We start from the raw sequence: 17794 nt of genomic DNA, 5'->3' as shown, positions 1-17794 counted from the left end.
CTTTGTTTAGCTGCTTAGTTGATTATGAATGATAACACATCTGTAAACCACTACATGAGTTTCTACGGGATATGAATCCTTTCTGGCATGGTTGTGAAAATGTCCACATTATTTTGATTTGCTGTATTCAAAATACATAATTAAAAAAAACTTTTAAAATCCTTTACATTAATGGTGTTTCATCATTACCGAACAAGAAAACACTGGTACACAAAATTTTTTAAGAAAATGAGTCAACAAGTTGGGGTTTCATGTTACTTCTTTGCCATATGATATGCCCCATAAAGTATCTCTCCTTTAATATAAAATCATTTTTTTTCATCCCTGCTCGTCTTTTCCTATGTGAGCGATGGTTAGCATCAAGAACACATTGATTGGGAGGGCCTTAGAGGGCAAAAAAATCTCACCGGGTTCCTGGCTTTGTTCTTTCTTTGGGAAAGTGCTACAGAGCGATAGCCCGGCGAAAGGAGGATATCAGCCCCCTTGTTGCTTTCCATGGAGACGGGGAATACTGAGGGCGCATTATTTCTACCTATTCTCAGGGAAAATGAACTAAATAAACTCATAATCTTTTTATTGGAATGAATAATCAGACTTTGGCAGAGGAAAACAACTTCAATTTGTTTTCTACTGCTGAGAACGTGCCATGCTTGTACGCACAAATACATTTCTTAGTTTTCACGGTGTGGAACAGGTTGCTTGCTTACTTTATGGTGAATGAAAAGTAAGTTCATCATTTCTGTATGTGATATTAATATCTCTACTTTTGTCTTAGAATTTCAGAGAGAGTTTGAAACCATGATGTTCCATGCAAGGTGACCTTTAGCAGTTGAAAATGTGCTTCTCAACAATTTTGCTTATGTTTTCACATTCAAAAATTACACTTGGAAATGGCTGATTCCAAGCATTCTTTTCCTTTAATAGTAAATGCACCAGACTTGAGGTTTGGGGAAGGTTCAAACTATAATCAACTTTTTGGATCTATTCTGTTCAATTATATATCAGAAGACTTCAGCTTTTCAATAAAATACAAAAAAATGTAGTATTCCCACGCATTCATAGTCCATGCATCGAGATATTTACATACAAGTTGGCAAGATCTTTGTTTACAACTGTATTATAATCCAGCTAAAAAAGATTACCAAAAAATTCCAATCAAGTGATGGTTCACAGACATAAAAAAAAAATAAAAACAAACGCCTTACGCCTTAAGTAAAATTATATATATATATAATATATTAGAAGGGATGGAGCGGGGGGCTGGAAATCCTCCCCTCTCATTTTTTTTTTTTACTTTTCCCAAGAAGGACCAGAGTGGGGCCGTGGCAGGTGAGGATATTCCAAAAAAAGGGACCAGTCCTCTGTTCTTAACGCTACTGCTCATGCAGGAAATGGCGTACTAGTTTAAAAAAAAGAAAATATATTATATATTATATAAATATATCTATATATATATATATTATATATATATATATATATATATATTCTATATATATATTCAGGTTGGGGAAGAGAGTGTGGTTTCAGAAGTGGTAGAGGAGTGTGTGGATCCGGTGTTTGTTTGAAGACTGTATGTGAGACAATACTAGAAAAGCAAATGGATTTGTATGTAGCATTTATGGATCTGGAGAAGGCATATGATAGAGTTGATAGAGATGCTCTGTGGAAGGTATTAAGAATATATGGTGTGGGAGGAAAGTTGTTAGAAGCAGTGAAAAGTTTTTATCGAGGATGTAAGGCATGTGTACGTGTAGGAAGAGAGGAAAGTGATTGGTTCTCAGTGAATGTAGGTTTGCGGCAGGGGTGTGTGATGTCTCCATGGTTGTTTAATTTGTTTATGGATGGGGTTGTTAGGGAGGTGAATGCAAGAGTTTTGGAAAGAGGGGCAAGTATGAAGTCTGTTGGGGATGAGAGATCTTGGGAAGTGAGTCAGTTGTTGTTCGCTGATGATACAGCGCTGGTGGCTGATTCATGTGAGAAACTGCAGAAGCTGGTGACTGAGTTTGGAAAAGTGTGTGGAAGAAGAAAGTTAAGAGTAAATGTGAATAAGAGCAAGGTTATTAGGTACAGTAGGGTTGAGGGTCAAGTCAATTGGGAGGTGAGTTTGAATGGAGAGAAACTGGAGGAAGTGAAGTGTTTTAGATATCTGGGAGTGGATCTGGCAGCGGATGGAACCATGGAAGCGGAAGTGAATCATAGTGTGGGGGAGGGGGCGAAAATTCTGGGAGCCTTGAAGAATGTTTGAACCTCAAGAACATTATCTCGAAAAGCAAAAATGGGTATGTTTGAAGGAATAGTGGTTCCAACAATGTTGTATGGTTGCGAGGCGTGGGCTATGGATAGAGTTGTGCGCAGGAGGGTGGATGTGCTGGAAATGACATGTTTGAGGACAATATGTGATGTGAGGTGGTTTGATCGAGTAAGTAATGTAAGGGTGAGAGATGTGTGGAAATAAAAAGAGTGTGGTTGAGAGAGCAGAAGAGGGTGTTTTGAAATGGTTTGGTCACATGGAGAGAAAGAGTGGGGAAAGATTGACCTAGAGGATATATGTGTCAGAGGTGGAGGGAATGAGGGAAAGTGGGAGACCAAATTGAAGGTGGAAGGCTGGAGTGAAAAAGATTTTGAGTGATCAGGGCCTGAACATGCAGGAGGGTGGAAGGTGTGTGCAAGGAATAGAGTGAATTGGAATGATGTGGTATACCGGGGTCGACGTGCTGTCAATGGACTGAACCAGAGCATGTGAAGCATCTGGGGTAAACCATGGAAAGTTGTGTGGGGCCTGGATTTGAAAAGGGAGCTGTGGTTTTGGTGCATTATACATGACAGCTAGAGACTGAGTGTGAAGGAATGTGGCCTTTGTTGTCTTTTCCTAGTGCTACCTCGCGCACAGTGCAGAGGGAGGGGGGTGTCATTTCATGTGTAGCGGGGTGGCGACAGGAATGAATAAAGGTAGCAAGTATGAATTATGTATATGTGCATATATGTATATGTCTTTATATATATATATATATGTATATATTGAAATGTATAGGTATGTATATGTGCGTGTGTGGATGTGTATGTATATACATGTGTATGTGGGTGAGTTGGGCCATTCTTTCGTCTGTTTCCTGTGCTACCTCGCTAATGCGGGAGGCAGCGACAAAGTATAATGATATATATATATATATATATATATATGGGAGCAGGGGCTGGAAATCCTCCCCTCTTGCTTTTTTTTTTTTAATTTTCCCAAAGAAGGAACAGAGATGGGGGCCAGGTGAGGATATTCCCTCACAGGCCCAGTCCTCTGTTCTTAACGCTACCTCGCTAATGCGGGAAATGTCTGATAGCATGAAAGAGAGAAATATATATGTATATATGTACATATATATATATATATATATATATATATATATATATATATATATATATATATATATATATATATATATATTTTTTTGCTTTGTCGCTGTCTCCCGCGTTTGCGAGGTAGCGCAAGGAAACAGACGAAAGAAATGGCCCAACCCACCCCCATACACATGTATATACATACGTCCACACACGCAAATATACAACCCTACACAGCTTTCCATGGTTCACCCCGACGGCTTCAACATGCCCTGAATCAATCCACTGAACAGCGTCAACCCCGGTAAACACCACATCACTCCAATTCATCTTTCCTTGCCCTCTTTCACCTCCTGCATGTTCAGGCCCCGATCCGACACAAAATCTTTTTCACTCATCTTTCCACACAATTTTGGTCTCAACTTCTCCACGTTCCTCTCCACTCGAACTATATCCTCTGGTCCATCTTTCCTCACTCATTCTCTCCATGTGACCAAACCCTTTCAACCACCCTTCTTTGCTCTCACAACCCACTCTTTTTATTGAGCAGAGTGTAGTGTGCGGTATAGATTACTCACTCGATCCACCCACCTCAACCAAATACTGACTCCAACATCTCATTCCCGCACTCCCATGCGCACAACTCAAGCCAATAGTCACTGCCTCGCAATCATAACCACCTTGTTGGAACCACAAATCCTTCAACATACCCAGATTTTGTATCCGAGATAATGTTCTCGCTATCACAATTCTTCCCAAGGCTCACTAGAATTTTCGCCCCCTCCCCCAACACTTTGATTCACATGCCGCTTTACATGGTTCCATTCACAGACTGCCCAAATCCACTCCCCTGATATCTATAATAATCTATCACTTTTCCGTTTTTTCTCCTTCAAACTTACCACCCAATTGACTTGACCCTCAACATAGAGTAGAGAGGAGAGAGAGAAATCACGGCGCTCTATATTAACATTTACTCTCAACTCTGTGCTTCTTTCACTGACTTATACCAAGACTCAGTTCCCAGCTTCTTGCGTTTCTCACATGAACTCGCCGCCACCAGCGACTGGCTGCGCTCGCCATCAGCGAACAAGACTCCGGACTACTTCCCAGTCCTCTCATCACAACAGCACATCTTTCAATCTCTCACTAGCATTCATCCCTAACAACACCCCATCCATATAACAAACTTAAACAACACTCTCGGACGGCATCACCCACTCCCGGTACTGATCACACCTACATTCAAATAAGAGTTTTTTTTTTTTTTTTTTTTTTTGTCGCTGTTCTCGCGTTTCAGCGATCTCGGTAGCGCAAGGAAACAGACGAACGAACTGGTCCAACGCCCCCCATAATAGACATGTATACACGCTCATCTTCCGACACACAGACAAATCGCTCACTCGCTCACACCACAGCTTTCATTGGTTTACCCTAGAGAGATAGATACGAGTATAGAGACATGAAACAATCATGACAGACGTCAACCCCGGATACCTCATCGTCCAATTCACTTTGTCTTGCCCTCCTTTACCCTCCTTGCATGTTCAGGCCCGATTCACATCAAATTTTTTCACTCATGCTTACCACTCCAATTGCGGGTCTCCCTCTTCTCCCGTTCCCTCCACCTCAGACCACATCTAACCTACTTGGTCATCTTTCTCTCAGTCTCTCCTTGTGCCCAACACTTCAACTCCCTCCTTCTGTCTCTCACAACACGCTCTTTTATTTCCACTCATCTCTCTAACCCAACTGGTACTTCACTCGATCCAAACCTAACTACCCACCACACAACACATGGGCCTCAACCTAGTCTCATTTCCAGACATCCCTCCTCCTGAGCACGACTCTATCATAGCTCCATCGCTCGCAACATACAAACATTGTTGGACCCACTATTCCTTCAAACAATACCCCTTATTGTTTCCGAGATAATGTTCTCGACTTCCACAGCCATTTGTAAAGGGCCCCCCCAGAATTTTCGCCCCCTCCCACCCTCGGATCCACTTCCCCGCTTTCCATGGTTCATCCGCGCTGCTCAGGAATCTCCCTTGCCCAGATATCATAAAACACTTTACTTCCTCACAGTTTTTCTCCATTCAAACTCACCTCCCAATTGACTGGACCCTAAACCATACTGTCCCCTAATAACCTTGTCTTATTCACATTACTCTTAAACTTTCTTTTCCCACACTCTTACGCCAAACTCAGTCACCAGCTTCTGCAGTTTCTCACATGAATCAGCCACCAGCGCTGTATCATCAGCGAACAACAACTGACTCACTTCCCAAGCTCTCTCATCCCCAACAGACTTCATACTTGCCCCTCTTTCCAAAACTCTTGCATTTACCTCCCTAACAACCCCATCCATAAACAAATTAAACAACCATGGAGACATCACACACCCCTGCCGCAAACCTACATTCACTGAGAACCAATCACTTTCCTCTCTTCCTACACGTACACATGCCTTACATCCTCGATAAAAACTTTTCACTGCTTCTAACAACTTTCCTCCCACACCATATACTCTTAATACCTTCCACAGAGCATCTCTATCAACTCTATCATATGCCTTCTCCAGATCCATAAATGCTACATACAAATCCATTTGCTTTTCTAAGTATTTCTCACATACATTCTTCAAAGCAAATATACATACCAATACATCTCAATGTACACATATATATACACACACAGACATATACATATATACACATGCACACAATTCACACTGTCTGCCTTTACTTATTCCCATCGCCACCTCGCCACACATGGAATAACATCCCCCTCCCCCCTCATGTGTGCGAGGTAGCGCTAGGAAAAGACAACAAAGGCCCCATTCGTTCACACTCAGTCTCTAGCTGTCATGCAATAATGCCCGAAACCACAGCTCCCTTTCCACATCCAGGCCCCACACAACTTTCCATGGTTTACCCCAGACACTTCACATGCCCTGATTCAATCCATTGACAGCACGTCGACCCGGTATACCACATCGATCCAATTCACTCTATTCCTTGCCCGCCTTTCACCCTCCTGCATGTTCAGGCCCTGATCACTCAAAATCTTTTTCACTCCATCTTTCCACCTCCAATTTGGTCTCCCACTTCTCCTTGTTTCCTCAACCTCTGACACATATATCCTCTTGGTCAATCTTTCCTCACTTATTCTCTCCATGTGACCAAACCATTTCAAAACACCCTCTTCTGCTCTCTCAACCACACTCTTTTTATTACCACACATCTCTCTTACCCTATTATTACTCACTCGATCAAACCGCTTCACACCACATACTGTCCTCAAACATCTCATTTCCAGCACATCCACCCTCCTGCGCACAACTCTAGCCATAGTCCACGCCTCGCAATGATAACACATTGTTGGAACCACTATTCCTTCAAACATACCCATTTTTGCTTTCCGAGATAATGTTCTCGACTTCCACACATTCTTCAAGGCTCCCAGAATTTTCGCCCCCTCCCCCACCCTATGATTCACTTCCACTTCCATGGTCCCATCCGCTGCCAGATCCACTCCCAGACATCTAAAACACTTTACTTCCTCCAGTTTTTCTCCATCCAAACTTACCTCCCAATTGACTTGACCCTCAACCCTACTGTACCTAATAACCTTGCTCTTATTCACATTTACTCTCAACTTTCTTCTTTCACACACTTTACCAAACTCAGTCACCAGCTTCTGCAGTTTCTCACATGAATCAGCCACCAGCGCTGTATCATCAGCGAACATCAACTGACTCACTTCCCAAGCTCTCTCATCCACAACAGACTGCATACTTGCCCCTCTTTCCAAAACTCTTGCATTCACCTCCCTAACAACCCCATCCATAAACAAATTAAACAACCATGGAGACATCACTCACCCCTGCCGCAAACCTACATTCACTGAGAACCATTCACTTTCCTCTCTTCCTACACGTACACATGCCTTACATCCTCGATAAAAACTTTTCACTGCCTCTAACAACTTGCCTCCCACACCATATATATATATATATATATATGTTCAATAACATGTTCAATATATATATATGTTCAATATCCCTGGAGATAGGGGAGAAAGAATACTTCCCACGTATTCCCTGCGTGTCGTAGAAGGCGACTAAAAGGGGAGGGAGCGGGGGGCTGGAAATCCTCCCCTCTCATTTTTTTTGATTTTCCAAAAGAAGGAACAGAGAACGAGGCCAGGTGAGGATATTCCCTCAGAGGCCCAGTCCTCTGTTCTTAACGCTACCTTGCTAACGCGGGAAATGGCGAATAGTATGAAAAAAAAAAAAAAAGAATGTTCAATAATTTGCAAAAACATAATTAATATACTATACAGTGAAGTTCTGAATGCTTTATAGACAAGAAGACTCTCTTGGACAAAGGGTTAAGTCACAATTGTTCTAGATAACCTGATCTCCACTGTATAGTTAACAACAATGTATCATTACACTTGCCAGAATATACATTTTGAAACAGTATGACATTTGCTCTTGGTCTTGTCATGTATTGATATGTCTGCTTAACTTATCTGGCAATGACCCAACAAAGATATCAGATACATCCAGAGGGATGAAGGAGACTCCAGATACTTCTATATTCCCATTGTCTATGATCTGTTACATTGAAAACATTCTTGAACTTGTTTGTAAAATATAAATAAACATCTATTAGTGTAAAATAATGAATGGATGATTAGATTAAAATGATACATATGACAATTCTATTCATCAATTAAACATTTATAAAGAATGAAAAGCAATAATTATGAGACCACATGAAATGAGAGATGCAATCAGCTCCCTCACCTACAAAGACCTAATCAATTATGAGGAGATGCAGTGGATTGGAGAGAAGAAATCCACTTCAGTAAGATAGAGTCACTGCTATGAAATGACTAGCACATTCCGTTCTCTATAAATGCTCTATTGTATGGAATCGTTGGAGCAGCAATATATAATTTTGAATCTGATTCAATTATACAAATTTAACATTGATTTGAATCTTTTGAACTTTCATAGTCATTCATGCTTCAAAATTACATAAAGAAAAACTGGCATGTAGTGGTTTCATTATTTCCTCATGAGCAAGTCAACTATGTTATGATAATCTATACATGTGTTTGTGTCTCTCTGATCAAATATTTTCTATGGCATGATTATTAGTTTCTAATGAAAACAGTCAAACTCTTTCAATTTCTTACCATCTTTCATAACTACATAATACTTGGTAGGTGGTAACTCATCACTTTGACTTTCCAAAGTTCTGTTTCTTATATATAAGGGTTTTGCAAAAAATTCTTAACTTGAGTATCAGCAATATAATGAATTACACATATTCAGGTTATTTCAATAAACATATAATTTTTAAATGTTTTGACATTTAAGTAAAAAAGAAAAAAGTGGCACGAGAAGGGATTTTACAATGTAAATGGAATACTCTAAACAATCATAAGTACTGACTAAACTGAAACACCTGGTGTAACACTATACAGGGATAACAATATTTTTATTACTTAGTGTACAAACAGAGAATTTCTAGGTTTTTTTAGCTTAACCTATTTTTCAACAACAGTAAAAAAGATACTTATATCACATAATTAATAATTTGTGGTTAATCAGAAATCACAATAAACTTGATATATGTCCAATAAGCACTGTTTAACTCAACAAGCAATTCTAATATTGAGTTGCAACCAATGTCCAAATTTCTCCATGCAATAAATTAGTTAAACTTGAACTTTAATACAACGATTGACAACATCTAGCTCGCCAATTAAAAGAGATGAAGCTCCTCCTAATTTAACATCAATTTGTTTCAGTTCGTTTCCTTCAGTCTCTTTAACTGCAAATGATCTGAAAGCATAAATAAAGAGATAAGCCCAAATGACTCAACACAGCTGAAAGAATAAAGGAATATATGAAAAAGATATACTGATTTTTAATCCTATTCACTGATATGGCTGGTGCTAAAATGGTTGTGATTACATAGAGAAAACTATATTACCATGCATACCCTTTTCTAGTAATACTATCAAAGAATCTAGCCCAGCAAATTAAAGTGAATGGATACCATTCTACATAATAGCCAATTTTGGTCTAAAAATGCATGATTACTCTTCATCCGAGATCTTCTACTTTGTCCTTTGTTCTGAAGACTTTTCTTCTCTGAACATTTTCACAATATCTTACTTTAATAATTCATCTTACTTTTCCTTGAGGCATCACAAAAACAACAACATTCTTGCCTTTTTTGTATGTTACTCTTTGTAACATATATAAATATGTCACATGCAACTTTCAATATTTAAAGCAACTTAAAACCTGGTATTCAGCGCTCATCTCTAATTCAAAATATCACTGTGGGTCAGATAACATTGTATTTTTTATTTATTATACTTTATCGCTGTCTCCCACGTTAGCGAGGTAGCGCAAAGAAACAGACGAAAGAATGGCCCAACCCATCCACATACACATGAATATACATACATGTCCACACATGGACATATACATACCTATACATCTCAATGTATGCATATATATACATACACAGACATATACATATATACCCATGTACATAATTCATACTGTCTGCCCATATTCATTCCCGTCGCCACACCGCCACACATGAAATAACAACCCCCTCCCCCCACATGTGCGCAAGGTAGCGCTAGGAAAAGACAACAAAGGCCACATTCGTTCACACTCAGTCTCTAGCTGTCATGTATAATGCACCAAAACCATACCTCCCTTTCCACATCCAGGCCCCACAGAACTTTCCATGGTTTACCCCAGACGCTTCACATGCCCTGGATCAATCCACTGACAGCACGTCGATCCCGGTATACCACATCGTTCCAATTCACTCTATTCCTTGCACGCCTTTCACCCTCCTGCATGTTCAGGCCCCAATCACTCAAAATCTTTTTCACTCCATCTTTCCATCTCCAATTTAGTCTCCCACTTCTCGTTCCCTCCACCACAGACACATATATCCTCTCTGTCAATCTTTCCTCACTCATTCTCTCCATGTGACCAAACCATTTCAATACACTCTCTTCTGCTCTCTCAACCACACTCTTTTTATTACCACACATCACTTACCCTTTCATTACTTACTCGATCAAAGCACCTCAAACATCCCATTTCCAACACATCCACCCTCCTCTGCACAGCCCTATCTATAGCCCATGCCTCACAACCATATAACATTGTCGGAACCACTATCCCTTCAAACATACGTATTTTTGCTTTCCGAGATAATGTTCTCGCCTTCCACACATTCTTCAACGCTCCCAGAACCTTCGCCCCCTCCCCCCACCCTATGACTCACTTCCTCTTCCACAGTTCCATCCGCTGCCAAATCCACTCCCAGATATCTAAAACACTTCACTTCCTCCATTTTTCTCCATTCAAACTTACCTCCCAATTGACTTGTCCCTCAACCCCACTGTCCCTAATAACCTTGCTCTTATTCACATTTACTCTCAGCTTCCTTGTTTCACACATTTTACCAAACTCAGTCACCAACTTCTGCAGCTGAATCAGCCACCAGTGCTGTATCATCAGCTAACAACAACTGACTCACATCCCACGTCCTCTCATCCACAATAGACTGCATACTTGCCCCTCTCTCCAAAACTCTTGCATTCACCTCAGTAACAACCCCATCTACAAACAGATTAAACAACCATGGAGATTGGTCTTTCTTCGTCTGTTTTCTGGTGCTACCTCACTGATTCAAGAAATGATCAAATATAATAAATAAAATAAATAAGTAGTAAGAGAGGTGATTGTAAGGGTCTTGGAAAGAGGGGTTTTGCAGTCTGCTGGGATTAGGGGGGCGAGAAGGTTAATCAACAGCTGCATGCTGATGACAAAGCATTGGTGAAAGATTCATGTGAGAAACTGGAGAAACTATGTCTGGATTAGGAGAGTGTGTAAAAGGAGAAAGTTAATAATAAATGTGAATAAAAGCAAAGTTAAGTGAATAGAGTGTGAGTTTAAATGAAAAGTGAATAGAGTGCAAGTATAAATGAAAAGTGAATAGAGTGTGAGATTAAATGTAAAGAACTTACAAAAAGTGGAGTGTTCTAAAATAATTGGAAGTAGTTATGGCAGCAGACGTAACTGCAGGAACTGATGTAAGCCATAGGATGGGTGAGTAGGCAAAGGTTCTGGGCACACTGAGGAATGTGTGGAAAGAGAGATCACTTGACATCATAAAGGGCAAAGATGGATGTGTTTGATGTTATTCTAGTCCTGCTGGCACTATGAATGCTAAGCATAAGCCTCAAACAAAAATGTAAAGGAGAGGGTGATCTGCTGCAAATAATATGTTTGAGGACAATATGTACTGTGAGGTGGGTTGATCACATAAGAAATGATAAGGTAAAACAGAGGTTTCATAGTTTGTGGAGTTAGTATGAGAGAGCTTAAGAAGGTGTGCTAAAATGGGGTATATATGTATGAAAAGGTGGAAAATAAAAAGGTGGCAACCAAGGAGGAGGTGGAAGTATGGAGATTAGTTAAAGATGCTTTAAGGGTTCAGGGACTGAACATGTAGAAGGGTGTCAGGCATACATGAGATGGAGTGATTCAGAGCAATGTGGTATACAAGGGATCATGTGCTGTCAATGGGCTGAAGCAAAGCACATGAAACAGTCAGGTGAAACCATGAAAAAGTCTGTGGGGCCTGACTGTGGATAGAGAAATGTGGATTTAGTGTATTATACATGACAACTAGAGAGTGGAAGAGATCAAATGAGGTCAATTCTTCATCAGTTCCTGGTGCTACCTTGAGAAACAGCGAACGAGTATGAAAGGGGAGAGAAAATGTGTTTACATAGGGTTTTCATTACTAATATCCATTATCTTTTAACAGTACTAATCCTAAACAAATCATTACATATGATGAGGGTGCACATCTCGCAAGGGCCTCCTAGACAACTCCACACAGACTGACCAGTGTATGGAAATAATTTAGACTGGAGCATCTGATAACAATTTATGGGATGACACCACAAGTATTAATTGCTATATATTTCATCTCACGGTAAAGATACCTAATTAAAAATTTTCTAGCATATATGCATCAACCAAACAAAAAATATATTAAATTGTTGTATATGACCTGATCACAGTGATAACCTATGAATCTAACAGTTTCTACTTTTTGACTGCTGACTTTATGCTTAGTCTCTGAATGAATTTTCATAAATAAACTTACTTAAATGTCCATCCATTTTCTGTACTATCAACAACAATCTCAACTTCATGAACGTGATCATCTTCCTCATTGATCCTTTGAGAGCTTTCTGTTCCCAATTGCACACTCTCATTCCCATCAATATCCTTGCTATTGCTAAAATCTTTCTCACACTTCAGCATCAAGATCCTGCTAAAAAGAAACATTATGATTTATGTGCAAGCAAAACAAGAAAAACTATTTTTTCTGTGAGATGGATTGGCACAGGGAAGTCTCACAGCATTATCACAGGGGATTACCAAAAGTGAATTTTAAAGTTGAGGAAGAAAAATATCTATCTGGAATTTTCTCCCTTTACTGGTGGTTCTGCAATGTGATAAATAAATTCTAAGTCCACTCTGTGACCAAGAGACAGTCAAAGTAATGCATCAGAATAATCTTATATCTATTATTTTTTATTATTATTTTGCTTTGTCGCTGTCTCCCGCATTTGCAAGGTAGCGCAAGGAAACAGATGAAAGAAATGGCCCAACCCACCCCCATACACATGTATATACATACACGTCCACACACGCAAATATACATACCTATACATCTCAATGTACACATATATATACACACACAGACATATACATATATACACATGTACATAATTCATACTGTCTGCCTTTATTTATTCCCATCGCCACCTCGCCACACATGGAATAACATCCCCCTCCCCCCTCATGTGTGCGAGATAGCGCTAGGAAAAGACAACAAAGGCCCCATTCATTCACACTCAGTCCCCAGCTGCCCCGAAACCACAGCTCCCTTTCCACATCCAGGCCCCACAGAACTTTCCATGGTTTACCCCAGATGCTTCACATGCCCTGATTCAATCCATTGACAGCACGTCGACCCTGGTATACCACATTGATCCAATTCACTCTATTCCTTGCCCGCCTTTCACCCTCCTGCATGTTAAGGCCCCGATCACTCAAAATCTTTTTCACTCCGTCTTTCCACCTCCAATTTGGTCTCCCACTTCTCCTCGTTCCCTCCACCTCCAACACATATATCCTCTTGGTCAATCTTTCCTCACTCATTCTCTCCATGTGTCTAAACCATTTCAAAACACCCTCTTCTGCTCTCTCAACCACGCTCTTTTTATTTCCACACATCTCTCTTACCCTTACATTACTTACTCGATCAAACCACCTCACACCACATATTGTCCTCAAACATCTCATTTCCAGCACATCCACCCTCCTGCGCACAACTCTATCCGTAGCCCACGCCTCGCAACCATACAACATTGTTGGAACCACTACTCCTTCAAACATACCCATTTTTGCTTTCCGAGATAATGTTCTCGACTTCCACACATTCTTCAAGGCTCCCAGGATTTTCGCCCCCTCCCCCATCCTATGATTCACTTCCGCTTCCATGGTTCCATCCGCTGCCAGATCCACTCTCAGATATCTAAAACACTTTCCTTCCTCCAGTTTTTCTCCATTCAAACTTACCTCCCAATTGACTTGAGCCTCAACCCTACTGTACCTAATAATCTTGCTCTTATTCACATTTACTCTTAACTTTCTTCTTTCACACACTTTACCAAACTCAGTCACCAGCTTCTGCAGTTTCTCACATGAATCAACCACCAGCGTTGTATCATCAGCGAACAACAACTGACTCACTTCCCAAGCTCTCTCATCCACAACAGACTTCATACTTGCCCCTCTTTCCAAAACTCTTGCATTAACCTCCCTAACAACCCCATCCATAAACAAATTAAACAACCATGGAGACATCACACACCCCTGCCGCAAACCTACATTCACTGAGAACCAGTATATAATACAGTCACCCCCTTTTTTAATAAATTCCACTGCAATACCATCCAAACCTGCTGCCTTGCCGGCTTTCATCTTCCGCAAAGCTTTTACTACCTCTTCTCTGTTTACCAAATCATTTTCCCTAACCCTCTCACTTTGCACACCACCTCGACCAAAACACCCTATATCTGCCACTCTATCATCAAACACATTCAACAAACCTTCAAAATACTCACTCCATCTCCTTCTCACATCACCACTACTTGTTATCACCTCCCCATTTGCACCCTTCACTGAAGTTCCCATTTGCTCCCTTGTCTTATGCACTTTATTTACCTCCTTCCAGAACATCTTTTTATTCTCCCTAAAATTTAATGATACTCTCTCACCCCAACTCTCATTTGCCCTCTTTTTCACCTCTTGCACCTTTCTCTTGACCTCCTGTTTCTTTCTTTTATACATCTCCCACTCAATTGCATTTTTTCCCTGCAAAAATCATCCAAATGCCTCTCTCTTCTCTTTCACTAATAATCTTACTTCTTCATCCCACCACTCACTACCCTTTCTAATCAACCCACCTCCCACTCTTCTCATGCCACAAGCATCTTTTGCGCAATCCATCACTGATTCCCTAAATACATCCCATTCCTCCCCCACTCCCCTTACTTCCATTGTTCTCACCTTTTTCCATTCTGTACTCAGTCTCTCCTGGTACTTCCTCACACAAGTCTCCTTCCCAAGCTCACTTACTCTCACCACCCTCTTCACCCCAACATTCATTCTTCTTTTCTGAAAACCCATACAAATCTTCACCTTAGCCTCCACAAGATAATGATCAGACATCCCTCCAGTTGCACCTCTCACCACATTAACATCCAAAAGTCTCTCTTATTTTCTTTCCACTGACACATATATTTCGTTTTCTTTTCCTTATTTCTTTCGAAAGTAGAAATATAATTTTCAAGAAGCCTTGCTCTATGTTCTGTCGTTTTTAGTGAACACCTTCGTTTGTTCTTTTTTAATGTAAAAGATGTTCTGCATGCGTCTGGTGAAGAAGTAGTTCTTGTTCGGACCACCTGCAGAAGTAGACCTCACCAGCCAATCTGGAGAAGAGTGTGAACAGAGCCATCATGAAGTATGACACGATGGTCGGCCACAGTGCCCAGGAACATAGACTCGTCCGCCCTACAACCCACAATTGCACTAATGACTTTTAAGCTTATTCGTTACGGAAGTAATTCTGAGTGTGTGTGTGTGTGTGTGTGTGTGTGTGTGTGTGTGTGTGTGTGTGTGTATGAAGCAGTCGTTTTAGTGTTAGTTATGTTTAAAGGCTGTCCAAATTATGGTGTTTGTTTCTTTTGTCAGACTATTATGACCCACTCTACTTGGGTAACAACCGTCACTTAATGCTAATTTTGATCTTTCTCTGGGATTGGCTGGGGCTTACTCTGAGAGGGAATGGGTTTTGTTCCCTGATGTATTAATATAAATGATGTCAAACCAGCAGATGCTGTTGCTACCCTCTGGCCTGGAGTTGTGGGACCGTTGGATCACCGTCCTTCATCTTTTTCTTGTCGCTCGATTAGTGGACACTGGCTGCATTGAATTAACTGTTAACACGGCCTGCTCAGCGTGACACTGAACTGGTGCCAACCGTTGTGCGTAGTTGACTTGTCACATGTCCCTCACCCCAAGGTTTCGTAACTTCAACAGTCAGTTGATTCTGTTCACTGGCAAGTTATTTGAAATCACTGTATTATTTCGGAAGGTTTTCCAATCCATTAGCAGACAGGGAAGCCGTGTGTGTGTGGTGCACTGTTAGATCCTTATTCATCAAACCATTAGAATGAATTTCTCAATGTTGTTATTCTCAAACCGTGTTAAAATAAATTTCTCTACCAGTATAAATGCATGCTTTATATAATAACAGGTGTTACATGCAATGCAACTGCAGCAGACCTCCTCCTTGTACTGCAGAGTGACTTAATTGGAAGGCATGTTCCTACATACCACCAGTCAACACCATATTTAACAATGTCATACTTGATGGTACCTTTATACAACCTCTTCATGGTCATTTCAATTTGCCATCTCAGAGATCCGTGGCACAATCACCATACCAAACTGATTGGAGCATTAATGTATTTTATACCAATGCTAAAACCTTAAAACATGATTAACTGACATCATGTGCCATGTCATAAAAGCCTAATATCATAGCAATGACAGGGATTCACATGTTCTGTCAGAGAAGCATTTTATCAGAGCAATAACAGTGATCTGGAAAAATCCATGAAAACAGCACTTATCATTAGTTAGCAATCCCAAGGTATGATATTTTCTTTAAAGAGAGACTTCACTAATCCAGTGGTGATGTCTTATACATATACAACAGACTACAGCAATCATAGTTAGAAAACTGAATGTTAATACATAAAAAGATAGACAGATAATTCACTGCATGTTGAATTAATAAGATGACTAAAATTATTTTTGGGGAAGTGACTATAACCCCAATACATGGTGTAAAAATATACACCTCTTCATGCTGATACTGATTAAGATCAAAGAAGTACTGTGCGTGTGGAAGATTGAAAAAACCCAATGTAAATAGTGTTCAATTTAGGTTACCTGGGGATAGGGGAGAAAGAATACTTCCCACGTATTCCCTGCGTGTCGTAGAAGGCGACTAAAAGGGAAGGGAGCGGGGGGCTGGAAATCCTCCCCTCTCGTTTTTTTTTTTTTTTTTTTTTTTTTTTTTTTTAATTTTCCAAAAGAAGGAACAGAGAAGGGGGCCAGGTGAGGATATTCCCTCAAAGGCCCAGTCCTCTGTTCTTAACGCTACCTCGCTATCGCGGGAAATGGCGAATAGTATGAAAGAAAGAAAAGAACTTGTAAAATAAAATTTTTCTTTTACACTAGAAGCTCCAGTCATGAACAAATGTCCACGTCTTTTAAAATTTGCCAAGTCATTGTTATAGGGAAAGACGTAGAGAGTTCCAAAGCTTCGAGGTGTAGGGAAAGAAACAGTTATCAAAATGGCCCACCCTTGTGTTACCAAAGCCCATACAATAATCATGTGACATAGCAGCTTGCTGAGTAATTTGTGTTCTAGTTGACGGAGGGGGCACAGAAGCAGCCAGCCCTAAGGAGCAAAAACCAAAGTAATACCAACATAAGAGGAAAAGCGGGCCAAAGTTGTGGCATAGAGCAAGTGGGTCAAGTTTTGAAGTCAGCCTGGGAGAGTTTAAAAGTTGGACCACTTTCAACTACACTCTGTCAAGTACAGATGCAGGGATAAAAAGAAAATGAAATATTGACATCTAAACAGGTCTCCCAGTTTCTTAGAGGTAGATTTACTCAGCTATTTCTGTAATAAGGAGTTTCAAAGAAAGAGCAGATGTTACAATAATACCAATCATGTTCACAGAG

The 17794-nt window shown here is 40.3% G+C and overlaps 1 protein-coding gene across 6 annotated transcripts in view; it reads right to left on the bottom strand.

Moving 5' to 3' along the window:
• Positions 1-7928: 7928 nt before the first annotated feature.
• ENGase (cytosolic endo-beta-N-acetylglucosaminidase) overlaps positions 7929-17794 on the bottom strand; it is a 45860-nt gene continuing 35994 nt past the window's right edge. For 3 of the 6 annotated variants that reach the window (XM_071671764.1, XM_071671763.1, XM_071671765.1), the window contains exons 11-12: positions 12567-12737; positions 7929-9193 (exon numbers count right to left, since the gene is read on the bottom strand). In XM_071671764.1, the coding sequence (XP_071527865.1) occupies positions 9067-9193; positions 12567-12737 (298 nt within the window). In that variant the 3' untranslated portion in view covers positions 7929-9066. The remainder of the gene's footprint in view (positions 9194-12566; positions 12738-17794) is intronic. The other 3 variants (XM_071671766.1, XM_071671767.1, XM_071671768.1) reach the window with 2 other exon arrangements.

The sequence above is a fragment of the Panulirus ornatus genome, chromosome 17, assembly GCF_036320965.1.
Source record: "Panulirus ornatus isolate Po-2019 chromosome 17, ASM3632096v1, whole genome shotgun sequence".
Classification (NCBI taxonomy): domain Eukaryota; kingdom Metazoa; phylum Arthropoda; class Malacostraca; order Decapoda; family Palinuridae; genus Panulirus; species Panulirus ornatus.
This window is presented reverse-complemented; position numbering and strand designations above follow the sequence as displayed.